This window comes from Eupeodes corollae, chromosome 1 (genome assembly GCF_945859685.1).
Source record: "Eupeodes corollae chromosome 1, idEupCoro1.1, whole genome shotgun sequence".
Lineage (NCBI taxonomy): Eukaryota > Metazoa > Arthropoda > Insecta > Diptera > Syrphidae > Eupeodes > Eupeodes corollae.
The window spans coordinates 130,507,564-130,530,165 of NC_079147.1; the positions used below are offsets into that span (position 1 = coordinate 130,507,564).

Genomic DNA, 22,602 nt, shown 5'->3' on the forward strand with positions numbered 1-22,602 from the left:
AGGAGATTGACTTTTTGTCAAAAGAACTGTATTTCTCTTAATAAAATTCACAAAAAAAATATTTGTATCATGGTTTTTTTTTGAAGAGTTATCACAAACACTTCTTTCACTTGAAGAAAACATTTTGAGACTGAGATAGTGAGATGAGACAAAGCTCTTGCATACCGAATTGAGCTTTGTCTCATTGCAAATGCTCTATCTCACAATCTCGAGCTCATTCTCAGAGCTCAATCTCATGAGACTGAGAAAAAACATTTCGCATACCACCCTTTATTCCATCTTTTATGAAGCATATTATGAAAATAACATCAAACATTTTAGACGTGTTTTGTTGAGCGCGTTTTCAAATAAGACTAGCCTATGGATGGATTGATGAAAAGATTACCCCAGCACGAAAAATCCAATTAAAAAAGATGTAACCCCAAACCAAGGAAACTGAAGCTCAAAGCACCGCCCTTAATTTTGTTTGGCTTACTATGTATGTACGAAGTCATTTCTCAAACTTGCCTGCCACGATAAGATGCCATTTGCTGTATTAGTTTGAAGGTTTAAGACATCTAATTCTAATTTTTCTTAGCCTGCGGTAACGAATCACCCTGTGTGGCCGCTAAGGGTTAAAGTAATCTTATTCAAAAATACATTAATTTTTGTTTATCAGAAAACCACTGTCTATGAAGAGGTTTCGAAAAAGTTTTACAAGATGGGAAAGGCCAGCAAAAAAAAAAATTGTATGTTTATAATTCGAAAACTTTAAGTTAAAGAAAAGGTAAGAATTAATCTAACTCACTTAAAAATATAACCAAGGTTTTCAGATGTGTATACACTGTATACATAGTCCCACCTTTCAAATCTCTGGGCATGCCAACTACGGTATAGCCACAGTCTTCAGTGGCACTTACAATTTCTTTGTCAAAAAGTAATAATTTGGATGCTTCCAATTACTCATAAGTCCTTGAGATAGAAAATAATGTATGCAATTAGATTACTGTAATAACCTTACCTTGCTGACGATGCCCACTTTTTCGCCTATGTATCAAGCTGTGCAGTGGAGCACAGCTTGATACACTGCTGCAGTGTCTTGGGCAAAAGTAATAAGGGTTCCTTAAGCCGCTAAATATCTTTATTGTGACAATTTGGAAAATAAAAACATAGGCGTGGGTTTTTATAGACAAGCACCAATCAAGAACATATCCACAACTATCGCAAGGTCAAAAGTGGTTAAAAACTGCACTAGCGAGCTCCGTTCACTAAACGAAGCCAACCCTTCATTGGGACCCAGGGCACTGTGACATTTATGAAAATGAAAAGGCAGACAAAAAGGCCAAAACAAATAAATGCTTCATCCTGGCCATATTGTATCAATGATTTACTAATCACTAGAACAATTAAATGAGCTTTTTCAACAAAGTTTCAATGAAAGTACAGGTGGTCGGCTTTTGAAACTTGCCAAGTGAGATGTTTTTTTTCGGCCTTTGCTGATGCATCAACCCGTGGCACAATGATTAGTGCGGAGGATTGTCATGCTGGAAGTCTTGGGTTCAACCCAATGTTTTTGACACGGTTGCTGAATCTTGCGAGGAACTGACATAAAGTTACTGTAACCTGACGACTAAGAATGACTGTTTTCATTTCAAAAGATATCATTAATCTCTGTACGATTCACCGTTTCGACGTTTGTGTCATTATAAAGAAAAATTGAAAAACGTTTTGAAATCCATACCTTTCTGAAATTAGTCCTTAATGTTAAAAAAGTTATTCAGACCTTATACAAAAAAGTTAAAAATAAAAAAATTCCTCTTAAAATAAACACAAATCCCAACATGTGAATTCGATGAGTACATTTTTTTTTACTAACGGTTTATTTTCAATAAATTTAAATATTTATTCTTAAAGTGTGATGAGTAGATTCCAAAACTTAATCAGTTTTATTTGTAGGACAAGTCTTCCTAAACAAAGAATCTATAATGCAAAAATAACAGTACAAAGGCATTTGGTGTTTTCTTAATTGCACTTTTATAAGTTTATTTTTGGGCCCTTCTCGATAACTTTAAGTTATTATTTGAGATTTATTAAACATTATAGACTTAATTGGTCTGCATTTAAATATGTTTTGAGTTAACTCTAAAGAGAAAACTACCTCCAACAGTAAAGTCATTATCATTAACGCAGGAGCTGAAGTTGGCGGCAAGATTTTAAAGTTTGCCAGTCCACGCGGAAGTTTTTCGGATTTTAAAAGAACGTTTAGTGCACAACTAGATCAATCTACAACTGGATGGTAATGGAAAACGTGAGGCTAGAGTATATTTTTATACTAAACGTAAGATCCCTGATGTGGTTATGTTCATTGAAGGCACGCACATCAAAATATGTTAACACACTGGGGATAATGCTCACCTCTTTCTTAGTCGTCAGGGATTTGTCAGCCTCATTGCTATGATGATTGTAAAATTTACTGTTAATAATTAACTGAATATGATTATTGATTATTGTTTAATTTGTTCAGATATGTCACCACATGCAAAGGATTCGATACGTAGATGGCAGATATCCGGGATCTAGGCACGATTCTTTTATAGGGGGATACAATGAAGCTTTCTCGCTTTTTAAAAATTTTTATGATAGTGGGGACAGATATACACGATTGCTTGGTAAGCATATTTATTGCAAGAATCAAACCAAGTTATACAAGCCTTTAGATTTCCATTTAAGGAGATGCTGGTTATCCATTGTCACCTTGGCTGATAATCCCTTTTAAAAACGCTATTGTAAGCACTCAAAAGAGCCGGTTTAATAAAAGTCATAGCAGTGGACGTAATATCGTGGAACAAATTTTGTATGTATGGAAGAATTGGTGTTAGTGCTGCCTGGGTGCTCGGCAACTACACTAGTCACCAAATAAATCTGTGCACATAATAAACGTTGCAGCAGCTCAACATAATGTAATACTACAATTTAAAGGCCATGATGATATTCATATTTCATCCAAATCAGGAAGTTTAAAACAATGAGTTGAGTGAAGAAGAATATTGTTAAAAAATATATTTCCAAGAGGACAATCAACCGAGGAACCCATTCGTATCGAATATTTACTTTTGAAGAAAGCATTACAAAATTAAGTTCTTTAGTTTTATAAGGAAATATTATTTACAAATGATATAATTATTTGTGTAATTATGAAGATATAAAGAAAATAAAAACATTTTTGGAAATTTATTTCATCCAGAAAATTTAAAGCTTAATATATTTAAAAACACAAATTTTTGAAAAATAAAATAGGAACGAACAAATTTAAATTTAAAATTCAGAAACAAAGTTGTTTGCTTCTTTAATTAACAACATTTGTTCAAATTGCATGTTGTGCCTTTTGGTTTCCTCAAGAAGTGATTGAAAAATCTAAGTTTTTGTATCTTTTAGTTGATCCAGCCTTTCCTAGGTTCTCTATATTTTTAAAATATGTTCATTGAGAATTTTTGTTTGCTCTTGATTTTTATTATAGTAATGGTTTAGTATTTCTATTTGTTTTTTAAGCAATTGTATTTGGTTCGAGTTTGATGAATCGTTTCTTCTTTTTCAATGGTGGTTTTATAATTAATTGAGACCTCGACATATAGTTTCTTGGAAGAAGTGTTTAGAATATTTTTCTCTTTTTTGGAAAACCACATGGTTAAATCGAAATAGGTGTCGTATAAATCAAAAATTGTTTGTTAGTTAACTTGTCTCCATTTAGAATACGAAATAGAATAGGTTTGTTAGTTAATTTTTCTCCATTTCAAAGTCTCCTTAAATGGTGGACCAATGTCTTTAAGCCGATTTTCAAGTTTCCCCCAAAATGTTTGCTGTTCCTCGGTAGACTTTTACGTCAGATTTTTAGCTGTGTCCTGTTCAGCCTCCATTATTTCCACTATTTCTCTGCATGGCTCCATATAGTTGTGCATATTCTTTTTCAATAAACGTAAAAACATTTAAAAATTTATTATTTTAAACTGTTAACTTAAATTTTTGAGATTTTCATTGTGTTATTTTGTTTTCTTTTCTTCTAACAAAAATTCACTTCAGATTAGTCTTGAAATTGGCGCGCATGATAGACTTAAGAAATTGTATGGAGTGCGAAACCACCATGTAATACAAAATTCCAGATAAGTTGAATAAAATGTCAGTGGTACAGGGCATGCTACACACATTCGATCAACAATTTTCGATGTCTTTTGGTCACTTTAGCTCATTCGCCGAATTTTGTAATAGATGTTATTAAGAGCTCCTATATGTAAGAGGTTCTCAATAACATGTATGATATATATCTGTATACTAATCTGCTGTGGTTCTCTAAATCCAAGTCCCCACTTAGGCTCGCCTTCTTTAAATGCATACAAAATATAATCATATTTATTGGCTAGGAATTTATGAGATCTTACAAATTAAAATGAATACGTCTTGCATGCATCTGCACATTTATATTAAATTGACATGAAAAGATTATCCTATTCAAAATTATATACATAATAAGTATGGTTGTGTACCGGAAAAGCCTTATTAGTTTCCCGCGTGGTTTTTCTGTTTAATTAAACATGTTAAAATAATTCTGCAGAAAATATGTATTCATTTTAATTTCAGTCTGAATGGCGAGGAACTTCCTCACGAAGGAGTAAATCTGAGGGTCCTCCAGCTGCTCCAAATGGCAGGGCTTATCCGATTGCCTCCGAGACCGATGGACCGGGTGTTGGGAATCCTTCTGCACAGGTACATACATTCTCACGTTTTCTTTAAGTTATTGTTTTTTATATAAAACCTTTAAAATATCATGCAAACCAAACAAATCAATACAAAAATTGAATAACAAAATAAAATAACAATTTCTTGAAAAGGGCGATTTTAAGTTAGGTAACACATTTCCTGCTGTAAAAGAAATTAGTTAATATATTTTTCTACTGCATGCGACAAATTCTAAAAATATTACTTAAATTGTAACTTTAATACAGCATTTACACGTCGAAATTTTATTGAAAAGATCTTCATAGTCAAGCCCTTAAGAAACGTTTTTACCTTGAAAAATTAACATAGACAAATACCCTATAACTGATATCAAACAAGTCACTGAGGAACAAAATGCGCATGTATTATGTTTGTACACTCGTAAATTTCTCGTTGTTCTTATTGCAATGGAGTTATTTTTATATCGAGGAGTATTGATTTTTGAACGAATGTCTTCTCAATTATGTAGCTTAAAACATTAGGCCTTATTGCACTTTAAAAACGTCGATAAAGGCCAATTTTCAGCAGTTTGTCATATTGCACTTTACAAATTGAAATAATGCTTAACTATTTTGAAAAATAACACCAACATAATAATAACATTTTTACGGTGAAGTAAGAAAGGGGAGAGCATGCTACTCTCTCCCTTTTTCAGCACACTATAAAGGATTTGGGATAAGCGCGAGGCTGAGCTCATGCCTCACTTTTTGAAAGTGAAATAAATTAGGCCTTAATTTACTTTGTTTAGTTGTAATATGACTAACATTTGTAAATTGGCTTTATAACACTTTACAAAAGTGGAATTACACTTTTCAAAAGTGGAATAAGACTAATTCTGGAAATGTTTGCCTTTTTTCACTTACCTTTATTTCATGGCACTATAAATACGTTTCACCCGCATTATAATAAACTGTCCTTAATACAGCTAAAGTTACAATATCTAATATCGGTTTATATAACTCACGACGCGACGGTGAGTATACTCTACTAATATGCATTCAAGTAAATGTTGAACAGATCACATTTGCTTTTAAGTAAAAGCTCAAACTTAAAACCCCAAAAAGAACGTTGTAAAAATCGTGTTTTTAACACTTTAAAAGAACTATTTGGCACCTGCCTAGTTGGCCATGGTCTTGGCTTCTTTGTTGCAAATTGTGTATTCCTCAGGCAATACTCCGAAGTAATCATTAACAGCACAATGTATTTGTTTCTAGCATTAATTTCTGGTTCAACTATTAAGCATTAATCGCGTCCACATCACCTTCTAATTTTGTCTAAACAAATACTCAGAAGGAGTAGGAATAATTACGTCTTCTTTGAAGACAGTCTTTAGAGTTGTTCTTTCTTTGTGACTAAAGATCATAGAAATCTTTGTATTTTGTTATTTAAGTACCTGGTTGCGGTATCTAAGACTACACGTTGTGAAGTCTTTTTGCATGATACACTTGTTACACTTGTGTGGACTTCACTATAAACCCTAGCTAATATTGATGTTGTGTAGCCAATTCAGAAGCACTAGTTCTTGACGCACAATTGAGGCGGTCACATCGGTGTCAATGTTGACCATACATTTCTTACCATTTAAAGTTACCTCAACAGCAAGACTTTTATTGTAACGTTTAATCTGAGAGACCCGGATGGTGTTTCTGGGATGTTCGAAACCATCCACCGCCCTTTTAAGTTGGTTTTTTCTCGTTTCTTTGTTAGGCAATTACTCGGAAAATAACACTGGTTGTTAATGTTAATAAGCTTTTTTTCAAAATGTTTCTCAGCTCTTCGAAAAGCTTTTATTCGCTATGATGTTTCTCAAGGCGTTCGAAAACATTCCTTTGTTTGTTTTTCTGTTCATCGAAACTTTCGGAAGAAACTATAATGAACTGTTTATAGCGGTTCAGACACCGATTACGTAGTTGGTTCGGGAATTTTCGACGAGTCCTAAAATGTGTCTTAGTATTTTTGGCTAACTGATTTTGCAATAGTATTTCAAGCTTATTTACTAGCGTTCTCAAATCAAACTTAAACCAAAATAGTAATACTGATAGCCAGTAGTTTATTATGGCTATAAATTCGGCCATAACATCTTCTATAAAATACAATGTTGGGTAATCCTCACAAAACTCATTGCCGTAGCTGCGGAGAAAGTTCTAAAATGCAAAGCTTTGAAAGGGCATTCTTTAAAGACCTTGACGGAATTTTCCAGATCAATATAAATGACGTTATATCCCTTTTGAACGCGACGAAATGGCTTTAACGTCGCAAATTTTGTCTTTATAAATCCGTCGTCAGAACATACACAGATTTCATGAGTTTATGGTATCAAAACGGCGCGTCTTTCAGCGTTAAATGAGTCGAGCAGCAAGGGTTGCTTATGACTACCATCTCTACCTACATATCTACATCTGCTAATAAGAATATGGTTTTGATTTTTATAAATGGATTGGATTCCGATTGAGCTAGTGTTATAATAAGTAGACAGACAAACAATTTAAGAGACGCATTTTAAATTTTAGAAGAAACAAGTTTGATTTAATTTAATTTGCGCAAAATTCCATTCCATTCACTGCGCTTATAAGAATAATTGTACAGAAGTTATATGATTTATCAAATTGCTAAAAGCTAAAGTAGCCAATCTGTGATTTTAACTTAAGCGAATTGTTAAAAGATTGAAAGATGTTAAAATCGTTTAAAATTATATAAATTGCTAAAAATAGATTTAACACTTTACGAAATCGATTCAAATTTTGTACCAATTTTTTCAATACCCTCCATTGACGCTAAAATTATTACAGAAGTTCCGAAACACTCTGACCAAAAAGCTGTAATGTGTTGTAAGCTTACTTTTTTTGGATAGAGAGATTTTGCTGATATTATAGACAGAATTTGTTAAACCTTTAACAAGATAAAGTAAACTTAGATGAAGAATATCTGGAAATACATGGTAGTCGTATCAAAATGAGTGCTTGTCTATACATTTGTAATAAATTCAGAAGTCGAAAGCATAGTCTTTTTGGAAACTATTCGAACATAACTCACAAAGTAGTATTCATGAAGTGAATCATGAAACCGTGACAATAAATGATATAAAAATATATAAATACTTTCAGATATGTGAATAGGAAATTAATTGACACATTTAAGAAGTAATATGGCTGAGAATTGTAAAAGAAATCAACTGTCCCTATAATAGTCTTATTGGATCATGGCCAATAGCCAATAGAATTCACAAGAATGCCTTTTGGGCTTAAAAATTCCCCTGCAACGTTTCAAATTCTTATTAACTCGTTGTCTACCTAGACGATATTTTGATATTTAGCAAATATCTTAAAGAACATTTTATAAGCTTACAAAAGGTTACACTTTAAATACCGGAAAATAAGAAGCAAATAAAACAAGTTTTGGGAATAACTTGTTATTTCAGAAAATGTATAAAGGACTACGCTTACATTGAAAATCTAATACCAGGTATATTAAAAAGAACTTAAGATTAAATGTGAACAATTCAAATTACATACATTTTTTGGAAAAATTGAAATAGTATTTAATGACACCAGTCTTAAGATGTTTGCATTTCAATACGAAACTAATATAAGAAGGTCACCAAGTGTGTTACGCTTGCAGAACTTTAAATGATCCCGAACGAAACTACTCTGTGAGTGAAAAATAACGATCAGCTACAGTTTGGTTTGTGAATTATTTTAGACCTTACTCATAAATTAGATTTTTTTTCTTATTGACAGACCATCAAGCACTTATATAGTTGTAAACGAAACATAAAGAATGACACATTAATCAATGGCTTCAAACATAGTAATTACAACTAAATGACTATTAAATATCAATTTTACTAAGGGAAAAGCAAATAGACGTACAGACTTCCTTAGTCGAATGTATACCGAAACAAAAGAAATAAATGCGATAGAGATTTTGACACATGCATTTAAATTTTAAAACTGACGATAACCCAATTCACTCTCAAAATGACCATTGTCCAATATCAGGAACAATTATATCCAAATAATTCTATTACATATTCAAATCAATAAGAAATTGAAAAACTAGACAATAAAAGAATTATATCTATACATTCTGAGTTCATCCAAAAAGGAAGGCTTATAGAAATGTTTAGAAGGTTAACAAAACGAAAAGATGAGATAGTTATATATTCAGATTTAATGGAACATGGCTATAACTGAAAATCCTTATTAAAGAACCACTTTGCCAGAAGATTAGTTAGAGAGACAAATATCCTTTCACTCAACACCGATCTGTCTTGAGGCTGACACAGAAATCAATCAAAACCTCTAATAGTAAAGTAGATTTCAAGGTGCGCATAGGAATAACCCAATGTAATATGATAAGAACAGACTCGATCTAGTCTATTGCTGAGAAGCTATTTTACATCATGTAAAGTGGGGTAGCACTGATATAAAAATCAGGAGCGAATCCTTTTTTGACTATATTCTAGAAAACAATCAAATCGAGGGAATATACCCACTCTTTTTATTAACACTTGAAGTGAGGTACTTGACATTACCGTAACCCGTAATTCAAAGACCTGTCTAATTGAATTCCTAGTTTCAGAAACAAAAATTAATTAAGAATCACAGTTTTACTAACTGACATAGGTTTAATAGACAATTTGGTAACAGTTTACAACATTGAGACTCAACTAGCATATTTGAGACAAAATACTTAGACAAAGTAACAACTGCAATCAAGTCATAGAAAATTTAAGGCAGAGTCTCAACAAGCCAAACGAAAAGTGGCGAAAATTCTGTGATGAATGTACCAATAAGCTAACTCAACTTTGGAAAATTCTAGAAAGTATACCCATACACTAAAAAGAAAACCAAATGGTCAAAGGACATAATCATATCGGTAAAACATTGAACCCTTGCTAAATACCCACTTCCCGGGCTGCAACCACAAAAAAGTTCCGACTTGTGTTAAAGCGGTAGATAGGATAAAATGGGTCTTAAGATTATTTTCACCGTTCAACTCGACAGCCGCTGACCAATTTCGTAATGTCATAACAAAAAAAGCCATTCCATAGCAGTCCTAGATGAGTTTTTGTTTTATACCTAAAGCCATGCCATTGCGAAAGGCAAGACATGTTATGGTTACTCTCTTTATAAATACTATACGTGTTTTGTTTGGCTACTTGTACCTACTTTGTTTTATTTTAATTATCGCTAATCATTTAACTCACAGTATAAGTGATATTTTCAGATTTTCGTGCATTATAAGTGTTCACTAATAAAATACTCTTCCTCTCCCCAGTGTCGCCGATTAAAAAAAATGTATCATTATTTTTTATCTTAAGATCCTCAAAAAAATCATGAGATTTTTTATTCTTCATTGGACCCTTAATAATGAATATTAGCGTATAATTTACCGCACAAATTTTAAATAAAAAAATACATATGAGATTTCATCTCGTTTTATTAAGTTTTAAAACAACATTTAGTGATATTTAAGAGAAAAAAATAAATGAATTACATATTATTATATCCACATAAGTCATTACTAATGGTTATAAACTTTACTTAAATATTCTTTATTAATGGTTTTGTGATTTTGAAACCAAAACAACTTTGATTTTTAGTAAGGTCATTGGAATGTATGAGTCCAATTATTGCATCCATTTCAAGTCTGTTTCTGATTTTTGGTTTGATTAAAGTTACTTTTGAAAATATTCTTTCAGTGTTGGCTGAAGAATGTGGCAGTAAGAATACCTCAACAACAAATTTAGACAAGAGTGGATATGCCAATCTATCATCGGCCAGTTTAATTCTTCAATGTCGTTTTCGTTTGATTGGTGATTCGTTTTGATGTTTGAATTCACTAGCATTCTCCGTTCATTATCTACCTACCTCTTGATAACAATCTTCAGACACTGGATTTGGAAAATGTTTAATAAGAGGAAAAATTGACTTAACATTTTTGTTTACAACATTTCTTGTTGACAAATATTCCATATCTATGAAGACACTGTTGTTGAAGTTAAATCTGGAATATAAACAAAACTAAGAAAACACAAATTGATATAATAAACAGGTTCATTGAGCATATTTAGAATAGTTTTGCTTGTTGCCACTTTTTGTTACGTTGTTAAAATATGCTTTTAAGGCAGCATATTGCACAAGAATACAATTAACTACTTCTAACCTCGAAAGCTAGGTATGTAAAATTTTATTTGGCTTCATCTCCAAAATAGCTTGAAAAGTTTTAAATGCCGCAATTCTCTTAGGACTGTTTTGATTATAATTATAAACATCTCAACATAAGTCTTTAATTCTTGAGGGTAAAGCCTAGTACATACTTGTGAACCATCTCGTGAACCCATACAAATTTCAGTTTTTGGTTCACCCGTGAACTTGCTCGTGAAGCTGAGTGGAGAACAAAGTGGAGAGTTTTCGTTCACGGGCAATTCACGTGCAAAATGTACGGGAACTGTTGGTGAAGCTGAAGTCAAATGTTCACAACGTGTACTCACAAGTGTGTACCAGTGAGCAATGTCAAAAGTTCACTTTCTCCACTGGCGAACGTTCACTTCACGAGGAAGTATGTACTAGGCTTAAATTGGAACATGCAAATGAAGCGGAGAGATGAAAGGAACGACATACTAAAACTTCATTATAAATAACCTTGGGACATCAGCTTGTAAATAAATGAGAACTGATGAGTTCACTCCCATTATTACTGCAGCTCCATCGGCATAAATGCCTTTTTTGAAGGAAGATTTGAAAAATCATGAGATTTTCAATAAATTTATGAGATCATGAGATGGGATAAAAAATCATGATAAATAATGAGATTCGGCAAAACTGCCTCTCCCGGCGAGTTCAACTTTATTATATATTTTGCGGTTTATATTTGTTTGAAACTGTACATCAAACTTCTGTTTCTTTCTGAACACCAGCCATCAGCTGTTGCTACATTCATTGATAAAAAAATGCAGATCCACCTGTTGGTACATAGTTGCAACTTTATTGTTGATTTTATAATTTCCAAACAGTGTGTTCATCACCAATCGCATAAAAGCTACAAATTTAAATGCTAGGATCATGAGCAATTTTTTAGGAAAAGGAAATATTTTTTTCTATTTTCGTGACGAGTGCGACAAGTTAGCTAAAAACAATATTGTTCGTGACATATACAAATTAGCTAGACAAATTAGAGAAGCATTCACATTTTTTCAAAACTATAATGGAAAATTTACCGTCAATTGACATACAATAATTGATAAGGAAACATCGGCTTAGTGAAAAAGAAAAAAACAGGATATTTATCAAAACGTAGGAACAATGAGCTGGATGATGATATTTCTGATGTAAACCAGCTTTCAAACAAAGCTGCTATAGGTACGTACTTTTAACGACTATAACTCATTTCGACAAATTGCTGATTTCAACTTTGATGATGTGACTACAACTTCTTCCTCTTTTCCCTCGTTGCTTACGTCATCAGCTTCAAATGGTAATGTTCCTGCGCTATTATGTAACGCGTCGAAAATCACACAATCAGCAACAAATGCCTTCAAAATCCCTCATACACTGACGAACTGCTACTTGACTCGGTTTCGTCATGCATTTAGCCAAAGGGTGTTATAGTTCATGAATATGAGTATAAACCTAACAACAGGGTACAATTCAAACCCATTTTGTCTAAATCGGGCAAGACTGAATTGACCTCAAATCAGCTTAAACCAATTCTAATTTACAATCAAATCGAGGGAATATACACACTCTTTTTATTAACACTTGAAGTGAGGTACTTGACATTACCGTAACCCGTAATTCAAAGACCTGTCTAATTGAATCCCTAGTTTCAGAAACAAAAATTAATTAAGAATCACAGTTTTACTAACTGACATAGGTTTAATAGACAATTTGGTAACAGTTTACAACATTGAGACTCAACTAGCATATTTGAGACAAAATACTTAGACAAAGTAACAACTGCAATCAAGTCATAGAAAATTTAAGGCAGAGTCTCAACAAGCCAAACGAAAAGTGGCGAAAATTCTGTGATGAATGTACCAATAAGCTAACTCAACTTTGGAAAATTCTAGAAAGTATACCCATACACTAAAAAGAAAACCAAATGGTCAAAGGACATAATCATATCGGTAAAACATTGAACCCTTGCTAAATACCCACTTCCCGGGCTGCAACCACAAAAAAGTTCCGACTTGTGTTAAAGCGGTAGATAGGATAAAATGGGTCTTAAGATTATTTTCACCGTTCAACTCGACAGCCGCTGACCAATTTCGTAATGTCATAACAAAAAAAGCCATTCCATAACAGTCCTAGATGAGTTTTTGTTTTATACCTAAAGCCATGCCATTGCGAAAGACAAGACATGTTATGGTTACTCTCTTTATAAATACTATACGTGTTTTGTTTGGCTACTTGTACCTACTTTGTTTTATTTTAATTATCGCTAATCATTTAACTCACAGTATAAGTGATATTTTCAGATTTTCGTGCATTATAAGTGTTCACTAATAAAATACTCTTCCTCTCCCCAGTGTCGCCGATTAAAAAAAATGTATCATTATTTTTTATCTTAAGATCCTCAAAAAAATCATGAGATTTTTTATTCTTCATTGGACCCTTAATAATGAATATTAGCGTATAATTTACCGCACAAATTTTAAATAAAAAAATACATATGAGATTTCATCTCGTTTTATTAAGTTTTAAAACAACATTTAGTGATATTTAAGAGAAAAAAATAAATGAATTACATATTATTATATCCACATAAGTCATTACTAATGGTTATAAACTTTACTTAAATATTCTTTATTAATGGTTTTGTGATTTTGAAACCAAAACAACTTTGATTTTTAGTAAGGTCATTGGAATGTATGAGTCCAATTATTGCATCCATTTCAAGTCTGTTTCTGATTTTTGGTTTGATTAAAGTTACTTTTTAAAATATTCTTTCAGTGTTGGCTGAAGAATGTGGCAGTAAGAATACCTCAACAACAAATTTAGACAAGAGTGGATATGCCAATCTATCATCGGCCAGTTTAATTCTTCAATGTCGTTTTCGTTTGATTGGTGATTCGTTTTGATGTTTGAATTCACTAGCATTCTCCGTTCATTATCTACCTACCTCTTGATAACAATCTTCAGACACTGGATTTGGAAAATGTTTAATAAGAGGAAAAATTGACTTAACATTTTTGTTTACAACATTTCTTGTTGACAAATATTCCATATCTATGAAGACACTGTTGTTGAAGTTAAATCTGGAATATAAACAAAACTAAGAAAACACAAATTGATATAATAAACAGGTTCATTGAGCATATTTAGAATAGTTTTGCTTGTTGCCACTTTTTGTTACGTTGTTAAAATATGCTTTTAAGGCAGCATATTGCACAAGAATACAATTAACTACTTCTAACCTCGAAAGCTAGGTATGTAAAATTTTATTTGGCTTCATCTCCAAAATAGCTTGAAAAGTTTTAAATGCCGCAATTCTCTTAGGACTGTTTTGATTATAATTATAAACATCTCAACATAAGTCTTTAATTCTTGAGGGTAAAGCCTAGTACATACTTGTGAACCATCTCGTGAACCCATACAAATTTCAGTTTTTGGTTCACCCGTGAACTTGTTCGTGAAGCTGAGTGGAGAACAAAGTGGAGAGTTTTCGTTCACGGGCAATTCACGTGCAAAATGTACGGGAACTGTTGGTGAAGCTGAAGTCAAATGTTCACAACGTGTACTCACAAGTGTGTACCAGTGAGCAATGTCAAAAGTTCACTTTCTCCACTGGCGAAAGTTCACTTCACGAGGAAGTATGTACTAGGCTTAAATTGGAACATGCAAATGAAGCGGAGAGATGAAAGGAACGACATACTAAAACTTCATTATAAATAACCTTGGGACATCAGCTTGTAAATAAATGAGAACTGATGAGTTCACTCCCATTATTACTGCAGCTCCATCGGCATAAATGCCTTTTTTGAAGGAAGATTTGAAAAATCATGAGATTTTCAATAAATTTATGAGATCATGAGATGGGATAAAAAATCATGATAAATAATGAGATTCGGCAAAACTGCCTCTCCCGGCGAGTTCAACTTTATTATATATTTTGCGGTTTATATTTGTTTGAAACTGTACATCAAACTTCTGTTTCTTTCTGAACACCAGCCATCAGCTGTTGCTACATTCATTGATAAAAAAATGCAGATCCACCTGTTGGTACATAGTTGCAACTTTATTGTTGATTTTATAATTTCCAAACAGTGTGTTCATCACCAATCGCATAAAAGCTACAAATTTAAATGCTAGGATCATGAGCAATTTTTTAGGAAAAGGAAATATTTTTTTCTATTTTCGTGACGAGTGCGACAAGTTAGCTAAAAACAATATTGTTCGTGACATATACAAATTAGCTAGACAAATTAGAGAAGCATTCACATTTTTTCAAAACTATAATGGAAAATTTACCGTCAATTGACATACAATAATTGATAAGGAAACATCGGCTTAGTGAAAAAGAAAAAAACAGGATATTTATCAAAACGTAGGAACAATGAGCTGGATGATGATATTTCTGATGTAAACCAGCTTTCAAACAAAGCTGCTATAGGTACGTACTTTTAACGACTATAACTCATTTCGACAAATTGCTGATTTCAACTTTGATGATGTGACTACAACTTCTTCCTCTTTTCCCTCGTTGCTTACGTCATCAGCTTCAAATGGTAATGTTCCTGCGCTATTATGTAACGCGTCGAAAATCACACAATCAGCAACAAATGCCTTCAAAATCCCTCATACACTGACGAACTGCTACTTGACTCGGTTTCGTCATGCATTTAGCCAAAGGGTGTTATAGTTCATGAATATGAGTATAAACCTAACAACAGGGTACAATTCAAACCCATTTTGTCTAAATCGGGCAAGACTGAATTGACCTCAAATCAGCTTAAACCAATTCTAATTTACTATGAAAATGTAAATGGATTTCACACAAAAACCAACATGGTCTACAAAAACATAAGCCACACTATGTCATTATACTAACAGAAACTTGGCTAAATACTTCTATTCTTGACTCGGAGCTTTTCGATGCTTCTTTTTCATATCTTCAAGCACGATCGACTTGTAAACGACATTTTTGACACTGTAGGAGGACGAATTTTTCTTGCTATCAAGGACTTGCATACATGCTATATGATAGGTATCAAAGTTCCTTGTATACAAATTAAGCTGATTTTAAGGACATTTATTTATTATATCGACTGAGATGTCTCCAAGATATAACAAATGCCATTTCAGAATATTTAATAATAATTTTTGTCGGGGCCGGAGGATGAAATTTTGATTGTAGTGGTCTTAGTGAATTTAATTTCTGCTGTGAAACTTATTGAAAAAAGTCGACATCATCCTGCTTAAGGTATTGCACTCAATTTAAATATGCTATCTCCTTCTTAGAATTATTATTCTTATGAAAAACTTGAATTTAACTTTAGCAAGTGTAGTTTTGTAAATTTGTTTGATTTGTTATATTCGACTGTAAATTTAAATATTGATGTGTAACTTTTTTCTAATAATCTCTTTGACTGTTGCAGTAAAACTATTAAATTGAGGCTCGTAAAACTGACATGCACCACCATGGTTTGTTTCTCTAGAAACAAAGGTTGGTTAAAATATAATCAAACAAGATATGATGATAATTATAGAAAGTTCCTTATCCTTAAGCAATTATTTCATAAATATTCAAACTCTGTATACTCTGAAATGATGAGTATGTATATACACAAAATTGAAAAGTCTTGAACCAAAAGTAAAAAAAACGCTCTACTGTTACTAATTTATTTAATTTAACGTCCTTTGTTTTATATTGTTTTGAGAAACATAAACAAGTAGATTGTGTATTTAATGATTTAAGTAAAGCGTTTGAAAAGCTCTGTCATAAAACACAAATTTCTAAACTGTTTTGTCAAGGTTTAACCGACAACAAATTCGAGTTCATCATTATGTAGGCTTAAGCCAGTTTGTTGTGAACTCTGATGTTCCCCAAGGCAGCCATTGATCCCCAATGTTATTCAATTTATTTATAAATGACTTGTTTTCAATCATACAAAATTCGTTCTTTCTTTTGTATGCATTACATTAAACTTTTAAAAGAAGCAAGCGAGCAATTAGAAAGGAGCACAGGATTAGAAAGGAGAAACCGATGCACATTGGTTTTGAATTGTAATTACTGTGAAATATTGAGTCTGGTAAAGCTTTTCACAGTAGTACCCGTAGCGTGATGGTTAGTGCTTTGGACTGTCATGCAAGGGGTCTTGGGTTCAATCCCTGCCTGTACATTGTAAAGTAAAGGTACTGCCTCTTGCGATTAATTCTTGTCATGAAAAGTGCTTTCTCAAATTAGCCGTTCAGATTAGGCCCAAAATTGTAAGTCCCTTCCATTCCTGACAACAGTACTCGCACACAGGAATAGTTGAGAGTTGTAAGTCACTAGGCCCTGGTTTTTCATGGACTGTGGCGCAACCTAATTTATTTTGTTTAAAAGCTTTTCACATTCCTGTAGTGTGGCTAAGGAGAGGATCCCTGTACTGTAAACTGATTAGCATTCCTAGAAGTATAGGTATTACGGTTGAATTGTTTTAGTTGAGGGATGCAACTGGCTATTTCAATACAGCTTGGTTTACAAAAATAACGATACAAAATGATTGGCATGAGACCTTGCGGCTGTGTTCAAGAGACTCAAATGTCTCGGTAAGGAATTATTTTTAAAGCTCTATTTTCAATTTGGGCATCGGCCCAATTATGAGAATTATACTCCAGTATATACTTCGTCGGAGACGAATAAAAACTCTGTAAATCAGATCAGAAGGAGTAAAAACTTCTTGCATCGTCGGAGAAAACCCAAGCACTAAGCAGCATTTTTACTTACATACTTAAGGTGGCGCTACAGTCCTGTGTGAACTAGGGCCTCACCCAACAAACTTCTTTATAAAGCTCGGTCTATTGCTAGATGTCTCCAGTTTCGCGCTCCAAGTTGGGTGTGGCCACTTTTCACCTGTGAGCTCCACCTGATCCGCGGGCTACTGGGCTGTCCTGTGGGTGGGATTCGAAGACTTTCCGGGCCGGAGCATTGGTTTCCATGCGCTCTACGTGACCCAGCTATATAAGTCGTTGGACTTTTACCCGTTGCTGTACAGCCCGCACAGCTCGTGGTTCCATCTTCTCCTCCACTCCCATTCGATGCATTCGATGACTTTTCTTTTCAAAGTTATCTGTCGATGTTGACGTTTGACCAAGACTTCGGTGTTGTATGTCCTTTCTTGAAGACAGCATGTATTTTGTTTGTCCTCATTAACCGTTAAACCCATTTTTTTCGCCTCTGCCTCAATACTCACAAAAGCCCCATTGACATCACGCTGAGTTCTTCCGATTATGTCAATGTCATCAGCATATGCTAGTAATTGGACAGACTTTTGAAAGATAGTGACTTTAGTGTTGACGTGTAAGCTCTGCATTATTCTTTTAAGTACGATGTTTAGAAAATCGCATGACAGTGCATCACCGTGTCTAAACCCTTTTTTGGCATCGAATGGTTCTGTTAAGTTGTTTCCAACTTTTATGAAGCAGCGTGAATTCTCCATGGTCATCCTGCACAAACAGACGAGCTTGGCAGGGATGCAAAAACTAGACATGGCTCTATACAGCTCAACCCTGTAGATGCTGTCATATGCTGACTTCAAATCGATGAAAAGATGGTGGGTGTCGATTTGATGTTCTTGGTTTTTTTTCCAGAATGTAAATATTTGATCGACTGTGGACTTTCCTCATCTAAAACCTCACTGATAAGGACCTATCAGGTTGTTGACGATGGGCCTTAGACTTTCAGATATGACGGCAGAGAAGATTTTATAGGCGATTTTAAGTAGGCTGATTCCTTTATAGTTTGTGCATATTAGAAGATCTCCTTTTTTCAGGATCGGGCAAACAGTACTGAGGTTTCATTCATCGGGCATGCTTTCTTCCGACCATATCTTACAGATACTTATCTAATGCATGTCCTAACCAACTTATCTCCAGCTGCTTTAAAAAGCTCGTCTTTACTTCGTCTAAGTCGGGAGGACGGGATTGTTGGCTTTCGTCGTCTATGGTGAATAGATCATCCTGCCTGACAGCGAAATTCGGTCGTCGCTGTTATACAGTCTGCAGAAGTGGTCCTTCCATATCCTCAGCAGTATCTCTCGTCCTTTTATGCATTGCCGCTTTGAGTGCCTATTGTTTGGCTGCATTTGCCTGCCGACATTCCTCATCAAACCAGGGGTTCCTTGTTGGTGGCTTCTTGAAACCCAGCACATCAGAGGCGGCTTCTCTGATTGCTTCTTGGCAATGTTGCCACTGGTTTTCGGTACATTGTGTTGGCGGCAAAGAACTTCGAGAGAGTTTACTTGTAACTCGGTCTGAAAAGGATTTGGCGATCTCTTGCGATTGTAGCCGTTCATCGTTGTACCATCTCCCAGTACCTCCCTGTTTCGCTTTGGGTCAGGAAAACCGAAGTGCTACCTTGGCAACAACGACATAGTGGTCCGAGTCAATGTTAGCTCCTCGGAAAGTTTGGATATCCAGAAGTATTGTCGCGAATGCTGTTTTTCCAGATTATTCGACCAAAGATGTCTTTCCTCCCTAGCTTTTCATTAAAATCGCCCAGGACAATTTTAATATCTTAGCTAGGATACACTCATATATTTTGTCTAAGAACTCGAAGAACATATATTTGGTGTTGTCATCTTTCTCTACTCTGGGGGCGTGCGCGCATATTAGGCTAATGTTGTCGAGTTTAGCCTAGATGCGTATGGTCATGAGTCGCTCGTCGAAGTCTGCTGTCCTTAATTCGGTTGCGTGGGTTGTCAACAGTAAATCCGTCCGTATCCGTGGCTTGTTGATGCTTCGCAACTACGTTGTTTTTACGTGGCCAGGAAGTCACCCCATCGGCACAACCCCAAACCTGAAGGAACAGATCCTTAGTATATTTGCAAGGACGGGGAGCCTGATAAAACTGCTTTTTATAGGTCTGGGCTCCGAATAAGTCGTAGAAGCCCTATAAGGTGTTTACTTAATAGTTCAACCTTACTCGAACTGTAGAATTCACCGTTGATTCCATCTCGAAAAATTCTTCCGCTGCCGTTTGTATAAGCCTTAGTGGAAACACCTCCCCCCCTCTCTAGTTTGCTGCCCCAAACAACTTTCCACTGGGATTGGAGCCCAATCTCCAGTTGAGGTACTAGGCGACCGATGTTCACCACGGTAAGGTGAGAGTAGGAGTTTATAGACAGAGGTAGGTTTTGAGAAAAACCTGTGGACGCTTGTGTGCTCTCGAATGCACATGTCTACCATTTGAACATCTTTTAGGTTATGTCAAATATGTGATCACTCCACAACAAGTGGTTTATGATGCACATACTAGAACTGGAAGCTGCTCAGTTTCTTCGATGCAAATACCACACATCTATAGTTACATTAGGGGAGGAAACTAATAACGAATATGAAAAGTTAAGGGTACTGTTATCAGCGAAACAATTTAGTGAGTTAAAAGTTTCAGACAAAAGTCTTTTTTTTTTTTATTTGGTCGATATAAAAAAAATTAACCTGTCCAATACTAGTTGGAATGAACGGTCCACGATTTCTGTATGTCCAGCTCTTTCAGTACTCTTGCAACTGGACAAGTGCGAAAAAAGATTCGTTCTATAAAATCGTTTAAGCTCTAAAGAACACTTTTGGTAGCGTCGAAATAACAGCTAACTGTGTTGGAAACAAATTAATTTTATAAATCGTTTCAACTGTGGTGTTTCGTAGTTTTTTTTTAAATTACCTTAAATTTGTTTGCCTTTCGAAAATGGATGGTATAGGCAGAGTTTGACCATAAGACCTCTATCATGACCGTCCCATGCACTAACCATCACGACACAGATCAGCCCTATCATGAATTCCATCGTAATCGGAAAATTTTACGAATCCCGAAAAATTGTATCATGAAATCCGTTCGTAGTGGAGAATCTCATACAATTTTGCATTACGAACGGATTTCATGATACAGTTTTTCGGGATTCGTAAAAATATCCGATTACGACGGAATTCATGATAGGTCTGATTAGGTAATTTTGGTAGTACAAGAATTTGGTTCTTGAAATGACTGTTGATGAAATTAAAATCATCTTTTATAAGAATGAATCAGTCAATAGGCAGTCATTAATCTACAAGTTTCCAGTCATAGGTCTTTCAACCAAATTCATAACATTCTATGAGAAGATGCTTAAGAACAATATTGCATGGCTAAAATAAATCGAGAGACTTCAAATGTCAAACAGGTGTTCCTCAAAGCGGTGTTTTAATCCTTTGTTATTTTCTTTATTCATGGATGACGTTGAAAATCGTATCGTAGGAGGTATTACGATCGGTGATGTTGATATTAAGGTCGTACTTTAAGCAAACGATCTCGTTGTTATGTCAAATATCCCGTTCACTCTACAGCTTTAAATCAATAACTTACAAAAGTTCTGTGATAGTTGGGAATTCGAAGTCTGAAATTATGGTTTTCAGATCATGCAACAGATCTATAGGTTATCGTCGCAACTGGATTCTTGGGTACGATATTATCGAACTTGCGAGTGAATTCAAATATTTTGGTTATATTCTTACATAAAACTAAGTGTTCATGAACATGATAAAGAAAAAACGAAAGTTGCCTTAAACAACATGTGGTTTATTTTGCTGGTAAAATTAATGTTGATAAAGTTTCCAAATTTAAAGTCTTCAACGCTACAGTGAGGAGCTAGCACCTTGTTGTATTAATGAAATATACATTTATGAGCATTTATAAGAACTAATAAATGTCCAAAGATATTTTTTCAAACGAATTTTCAGGCTACCTAAAAACACCCCTTATTAAGTTATCCATTGGAAGTCTGGCTTACCGAAACGAATTAAACGAATGCATAGCTCGCATAGACCAGAGTTTATATCAGAATCGTATGAAAATAGATTCTCTATGTGTTTATTGACAATTAATTCTTACCCTAGGAGAAAACAATTATTTCAGTGATGAGTTCTCAGTTTTAGAAATGAGCTTGATTTTCAAAGTCAGAACTGAAATACTAGAATTATATACCGTATAGATCTGATTTGAATCCTGTTCGTTCACTTTGCAACCTTGATCAAAATGAAAATAACGAGTTCTCCATTTTGAGGTTTCAGAAGTAAAGGGCTGAAATCCAAAATCTGTCAAACTAAATTGTTGAACCAATTTTTTTTCAGTTGAAAGTCTGACATTTACGAAAATTGATCGCTTAACTAGAGTACGACACAGCTCACACAACAACTGAAGCCAGCTGAGCATTCACAACGTCGTAGATAAGGCAAATGGGTGCTTGAACAACAGGCGGTGGACAGCGTTTTTTGAACAAACTTTTTTTCACTCGGAGGCTATGTTAATCAACAAAATTATCGTATTTGGGGTTCTGAGCACCTTTAAGTAATTGAAGAGAAACCATTACATCAATCCGTCAGTTCGGCGGGTCATATGATAACCAACTTTTTTGCCTGCTATTCCAGAATATGACTTGGAGAATATGTGGTTTCTACAAGACGGTGCCACATACTACACAATTCGAGCGAATATGGCTTTATTGCACGCGATATTTCCTGGCCATGTAATTTCTCGTCGTGGCGATATTACTCTGGCTAACAAGTAATGCGATTTGACACCGCTGCACTTTTTTTGTGGGGCTACGCGAAAGACTTGGTTTTTAAGTGCTCGAGAGAGCACTTAAAAACCAACATTCGCCAAGATATGGCT

At 34.4% G+C, this 22,602-nt stretch overlaps 1 protein-coding gene across 10 annotated transcripts in view; it reads left to right on the top strand.

Moving 5' to 3' along the window:
• LOC129953806 (proteoglycan 4) overlaps positions 1-22,602 on the top strand; it is a 127,362-nt gene that overhangs the window by 32,377 nt on the left and 72,383 nt on the right. For 9 of the 10 annotated variants that reach the window (XM_056067274.1, XM_056067270.1, XM_056067273.1 and 6 more), the window contains exon 4: positions 4,612-4,737. The exons of the other annotated variant lie outside the window; for it this stretch is intronic. In XM_056067274.1, the coding sequence (XP_055923249.1) occupies positions 4,612-4,737 (126 nt within the window). The remainder of the gene's footprint in view (positions 1-4,611; positions 4,738-22,602) is intronic. 10 annotated transcript variants of the gene reach the window in all.